Genomic DNA, 6822 nt, shown 5'->3' on the forward strand with positions numbered 1-6822 from the left:
ACTTTGATACTAACAATACCGTTTAAAGATGCCTTTACATTAAAACTTTTGACCCGTGTAAACATAATCTGATTTTGGATTAGGCTACTCAAAATATTCCCCCATATGAGTGAAGCATAGGATAATTTCCCCATTGTCTCGTGTGCTATGTGTGCGTGATGGGGGAGCCGATTGTGGCTCTTCTAGAGAGAGCACTCGGAGAGTTCACCAACGGAGGTGAGGGAGAGCGGGATGTCAGAATGTGGTTCCTGGAGAGTTTTTTCAACCCATTGTATGTATGAGTGTATATATATACGGAAGGATGAGTTTTTCTCTGATATTGATGCGTGTCGATTGCGTGCATGGTGTCCCTCTAGTCCCAATAGATATACTACGAATGGTGTATCTCATACTACATGATAGTATATTATTATTTGACTTACAATGCACTATTATTTTTTTGCAAATTCAAAATTCAGACCGAAAACATACAACTATATATAATTTGTCGGAAAAAAACCAGTATCTTCTCATGTGAATCCTCTTGTGACGCAACATGAAATTCTTTATGATACATTTGACGAGTTGAACCAAAAAAATTTAGTTCTCAAAGCATACATCATCCATCCAAAAAATCAGATTTATCGAACATCTGTAACTATTTGAACAAAAAGTCCGGCTAACAATTGCCCCTGGGGATGAGTTTATCCATAATAAATACAGTAGATCTATTTACATTTACTATAGTCTCTACATCTATAGTTCTGCAACCAACAACTATCATTAATATATAGGAAGAATAAGAAACATAATGCATCACTAATTTATTCCTTAATATACTATTATTTAGACGAATATAAATTTTACAAAAATAAAAAAATAGAAAGGAGCTATATTTAGAGAATGGGATGGGTACTACTCATTATATTGGTTTTTTGAAACCGGATGTACATGTTAGCTTACCCGTAACTCGACTAATTCCGAGGCCTTGAAGTTAACGACTAAACAAGCCCTCTAGTGACACCAATGTTTGAAGCGTATGACCTGAAGTGTATGACCTGCGTGAGATTCGTACATGCGACCTTGTAGCTAGAGGAGAATCACTTATTTGCTTTCTCACGCTTATTTGGCCAAACGCCTTGGGGTTGGGTACTACCCATTGTTATCCTCCTCAACCTTACTAACAACGGATTTTATAACCTGTAAAATTCGTTCATTATAAATAATTGCCCACCAATACATCCAATAGTAATTTGCGTACCCAAAAAAATTTCAGTCAGAAACTATTTTAATATAACCACATAAAGTAAACATAAAACATAGTTAATAGTTATGACATTTTATAACCAAATTAAATAAGTAATACAGAGCTAATAAAATTTGATACAGATTTGACCCTATTTTGTCTTCATTTAATACGCTTAAAGTTGTGCCCCATGGGCATTGGTTAGAATTGGCTTTTTTTCCTAGTATCCAATCACTAGAACGTACAATTAATTTACATATTGATATCAGTAAAATAAACGATTTTGATAATTGAATGACGTTGTGAGTCCCATATACTTTACCTCACATAAAGAATCACCCAAGCAATCGTCACCAAGATACCGAAATTGGATGTCAGAATCACAAGAGTTGCATTGGTAGCTTTGATCATCTTTTTATAGGACAGGATACGCGGAGGACAGGACCGCATATAACATTGTTGTGAGTCCCACATACTTCGCCTCACATAAAGAATCACCCGAGCAATCGTCACCAAGATACTGCGAAATTGGATGACAAAATCACAAAAATTGCATTGGTAGCTTTGATCGTCTTTTTATAGGACAGGATACGTGGAGGACGGGACCGCATATCACTTCCTTCGTTCCAAAATTCAAAACTTTTTTATACCTCCAAACACATTCTGGTCCCTATTTAAGAATTTTTTGTACACCCAAACTCCACTCCTAGAATTAGGAGTCCTGCTACCGGTACAGATTTTTGTGCACAGATTGTGCACAAATTTCGTTGTGGGGCCCACCACGGGTTCCACACAAATCATCCAAGCCGTTCATTAAATGTAAAACATTTTTTCAAGGGTCCCCGTAAAAAATAAGCTCAATCCAATACCTATAGGTGCTTCATCCAACCATCTAACTTTTGATTCAGATTTTTGGATAATGAAAAGTTATACCATTGGATCGAGCATCTATAGGTATCGGATTGAGATTATTTTTTACGGGGACTCTTGAAAAAATATTTTACATTTAATGAACGGCTCGGATGATTTGTGTGGGACCCGTGGTAGGCCCCACAACAAAATCTGTGCACAATCTGTGCATAGATTGTATGTGTGTGTAGACTTTCCGTAGAATTAGGGATCAGGTCGGGATCCGCAATGGGTAGGGGTATGGGTCAGGAAACCCTATTCCACCACATATCCCCAATTGGTGAACTCTTCTCCATCCTCACCTCCATACCCGGAAGGGATAGTGGACAACCCACCACACTCGTACCCAATGGGTATTGGGTATATTCAGGTAAACCTGTATTCAATTACTTCAACAAAAAGAACAATAAGACTTAACCAAAAATAATTTATGAGTGCTAAAGCAACTTAAATTTTTTTTATTTAAATGCAACATAGAATAGAAGGTCGCAAAAAAAAATACTACCATTCACAATATATAGGTCTATATACAAAATCTATATTATGGCATATAGGGTGGGTACGGGTATTCGAGAGTGGATATCACCTGCCCCATATTTGAGCAAGGATTTTTAAAGGTCCACCATACCCGCTCCTATGGATAAAAGTTTTGGAGAATACCCGTCTCCGAATAAGTGGGACGGGATGGGTACCCATCGAGTTTGGGGAGAATTGTCATCCCTAGGATCAGGGTAGATGTATACAAACCCGGAACGAGTCCAAACCCCTTCTTTTTTTGCCCTTCATTCCCCAGACCCGAACTCAAAACTCAAATTAAAGCAAAGAAATTATTCGGGGTCTGCCCCAAAGAGAAGGCCCTATCCTTTCATTTTACTATTTTAGTTTCCAGTTGTTGTACCATTTTGGGTCGTAGTAATCACCTTTGGATAAAGTAATATTATGCTTTCGTGATTAATTTTTCAAATATTTCATGCCGTTTTTAGAAAGATCTCGATTAAAATTTTTGAACGGCGTAAGCAAATTCAAAAGCTATTCACAAAAATATGGTTTTTTTTCCCTTTATTTTGATTTTGGGATAAGCTACTCAAAATATACCAACCACCAAGAAGCTCATCCATGAGAAGATGTGATTCCACTTACGTTCTACATAGAGTATGGTAGGAACTTATGGAACGAAAAAGAAAGGGAAAACGAAAAGAAAAGAAAATTGTTAAGAAAGAAAGTTTGTGAAAAATGTAGACGAATTAACGTGTACTGTTCCAAACCAAATAAGTCGAGGGAAATTTTTTTTAATTTTAATTTCTTGCCTTTTCTTTGCATAAGAACCAAACGAACTCATAGTTTTCTTCAAATTCGATTTCCCAACTAATTAAAAACATACGACCAAAATATGTCATGGAACGGTATAAAAAAAGAGAGAGTCGATTTTGCTACCACCTCTAGTGCTGTATGTATGTATGGGTTGGCTTACCCACATGCATCGTGACGGTTTGTAAGTTTTTTGTGTATGTGTCTCAGCATAGTATAGTATATGTGAGGCTCACTCGCAATGTAAATCTATGAGTTAGTGTTTTGGGTTGTAACGTGTGAGGTTCTAAAATCTTTGAAAAAAAGAATTTGGTTGACATATGGAATAATCATAAAATCTTCCCTTTGGTAAAGCAATAGGCTAGAGTTCCCACATTTTAAGGTTCCGAAGACCCAGCCAAAGCCTCACAAATACCAATCTCCAACTTAAACCACCACAATTTTAGGTCCTGTAGCAAAATTTCTCAAACCAACTCTCTCTCTCTCTCTCTCTCTCTCTCTCTCTCTCTCTCTCATGACAATCTTCCATTGCTGGCCCTGAACCTCCAGGAAATGGGGGACCCAAAACCCACCTCCTCCTCCTTCTCCGCCACCGCGTCGTCCAAACCTCCGCCGCCGCCGCCGCCTTCCCAACAAACCTCCCTCGTCCAACCCTCCAACAAGAAAAAGCACAAACCCGTCAAGGCATTCCACGTCTTCCGATCCGTCTTCCGCTCCTTCCCCATCATCTCCCCCATGTGCAAGTTCCCCTCCTTGCCCGGCGGCGTCCTGCCCGACACCCACCACCGGACCTCCTCCACGGCCGGAAAACGCGTCACCGGCACCCTCTTCGGGTACCGAAAGGGAAGGGTCAACCTGTCCGTCCAGGAAAACCCGCGGACGCTGCCGACGCTGGTGGTAGAGCTGGCGATGCAGACCAACGCTCTGCAACGGGAAATGAGCGTGGGGATGGTCCGGATCGCGCTCGAGTGCGAGAAGCGGCCGGAACGGGACAGGACAGAGTTGCTGCAGGAGCCCCTGTGGAACATGTACTGCAACGGGAAGAAGTCCGGGTACGGGGTGAAGAGGGAGGCCACGGAGGAGGACTTGCAGATAATGGAATTGCTGAGGGCAGTTTCGATGGGGGCCGGGGTTTTGCCCGGGAAATCCGACGTGGAAGGGCCGGACGGCGAGCTGGCGTACATGAGGGCCCACTTCGAGCGCGTGGTGGGGTCCAGGGATTCGGAGACCTTGTATCTGTTGAGCCCTGATGGGAATAATGGACCCGAATTGAGCATTTTCCTTGTGAGGGTTTGATTTTATTATTTTCCAATTAAGGTAATTTGTTTTGGTTTAATTATTGAATTTTTATTAGTGTTTGTAGGTATATTTTAAATTATATGGATTTTATAGGTGAGGCATGCAAGAGAGAAAGAGAGGGAGAATAGTGTTTCGATAATTGTTGTTTGTTCCTTCAAATGCATTCAGACTTGTTTGTCGCTGGTTTACGGATGCATATATTCTACTTTCTTCTACTCTTGACTTCTTCTTTTCTATAGATGGATTTACAAAAAAAAAAAAAAATCTTACTTTTTCCTAATGTTTCAAGATTCCAAGTGGTTATAGTCTATAATGAAGAACTTGTTTTTTTAACTCGGGCTCAGAAATTCCTACATAGCTTGAGCAATACAATGAGTACGTTTTATTATAAAGGAAGAGATACAAGAAAAAAAATATATAGAAAGTGAAGTGGAAGAAAAGAAAAACAAACTAACAAAAATCACTTTCTTGCATGTCTTTGGTCATTTGAACATTTCTTTCTTCATTGCAAAGTTTGTAACCAGACTTTTTTTTGAGTTAAACAAAAAAAAAATTGGGTTACAATGAAGGTTAGAATAAAACATATGTATTTATCTGGATTAATCTTGTGTATTTAGAATATGACAGCTTCCTAAAAAAGCTATAAAAAAATCATAATAAATTTTAAGTTTAATGTGCTCATAACTTGTTTAATTCATGAGGAAGTTAGAAAAATATAAGACAACTGCATATGCATAAGTGGATTGTACAAAAAATTTCTTTTTCATTTAGGATTTATTAAGAGGGATCTAAAATATTTGAAATCTACACGCAATTTGCACATATTTACTTTCGGCCATTTAGTTAATTATGGTTGGTATTGAGAAAATATTAACTTTGATGTCACGCCCCGTTCCGGAATAGCACCTCATTGGCCTGTCCCGATACGACACGCGACAACAGCCCAACAACAACTAGCTACTAGCAATTCCAAGAATAACTAAATATTGAAGTTTAACAGCCACATTTTATTTACATCTCAAAAATGATTGTCATTTTACAAACTACAGCGGAAGTCTGACAATAAATAAACTTTACATAACCAACTATTATCCAGAACTAAACTAAGCAAAAATCATCTACGGGCCAGGAGACGAAGACTCCCACAGGCCTCAACTACGCACTTCTCGAGCGAGTCACAAAATGCAAAACGCGACCTGTAGTGGACACCGACCTATACCTGCAAAACTGGAACCCAAAACGAGTTACAGGAGTGTAAATGAGACATGGATGTTGTTCAATATAGACAATAAATCCAAGTTCATCATTAATTAAGCATTAAGCAAATAATCGACACAAAGTCTTTAATCCGACACAAAGTCACTAGCTCGACACAAAGTCATAATTTTGGCATAAAGCCATTGAATCGACACAAAGTCAAAGGCACGACACAAAGTCCGGCCGTTGGCCGTTGTTGCCCACCGACACGAAGTCACAGTGCAATATCACAAATTCAATCCAATTGAAGAACATCTATGAATCGAACACTCACCTCGGTCTCCAACAAAAAGAAAACCAATAAAGTCACTCCCTACGTGGAGCTGAGGTACTCGTTGTTGCCTCCGAACCTTGCATATAATCCATACATATGAGTAAGCTCATTGAGATATTCATAAAATGAAAGAATTGCAACAATTTGCTCTTTCCAAATTCACCTAGCCCCGGGAACACGTTTCAGTACAATGGAAAAATAAACATTAGAGAAGATCATTACATAGTAAAGAAATTATCCAATTAAGCTTGTTCCCAACTAAAGTGCATGATGAATTCATCACTTCCCACATAGGATAATTTTTCAATATGGTTGCCAATTACAACCATAGGCAGCAACAGGAAGCAACGGCATAAAGCCACTGCTCGGAAACGTTTTCCTTTCTTAATTCCTCTGTTAGTCAAATTAATTACAAATCATTAATCTCAGTCAAATACGACCTGTTTTCAGCATACTACACCTAACTCCTACACTTCTGCACTTGGTGGTGATTTTCAGCAAATATAGAGGCGATTTTAACATCTATATAGCAGTTTTCAGCAACCAATTA

General features: G+C 38.9%; 1 protein-coding gene and 1 long non-coding RNA gene across 2 annotated transcripts; one reads left to right on the forward strand and one right to left on the reverse strand.

Moving 5' to 3' along the window:
• Nucleotides 1-3860: 3860 nt before the first annotated feature.
• LOC131303965 (protein MIZU-KUSSEI 1-like) lies at nt 3861-4931 on the forward strand. Its single transcript, XM_058331051.1, has one exon. It carries the CDS (start codon nt 3995-3997, stop codon nt 4736-4738), a length of 744 nt encoding a protein of 247 aa, XP_058187034.1. The 5' UTR covers nt 3861-3994; the 3' UTR covers nt 4739-4931.
• An 800-nt stretch (nt 4932-5731) lies between these two features.
• Nucleotides 5732-6427, reverse strand: LOC131304211 (uncharacterized). Its single transcript, XR_009192327.1, has 2 exons — nt 6273-6427; nt 5732-5968 (listed from the first exon to the last, which is right to left on the reverse strand). It is a non-coding gene; the product is annotated as an uncharacterized LOC131304211 (long non-coding RNA).
• Nucleotides 6428-6822: the final 395 nt, after the last annotated feature.

Source organism: Rhododendron vialii, chromosome 10a (genome assembly GCF_030253575.1).
Source record: "Rhododendron vialii isolate Sample 1 chromosome 10a, ASM3025357v1".
Lineage (NCBI taxonomy): Eukaryota > Viridiplantae > Streptophyta > Magnoliopsida > Ericales > Ericaceae > Rhododendron > Rhododendron vialii.

What these genes read in the sequence shown, in the direction of transcription:
- LOC131303965 (XM_058331051.1), top strand. Translation starts at nt 3,995, where the DNA reads ATGGGGGACCCAAAACCCACCTCCTCCTCCTTCTCCGCCACCGCGTCG.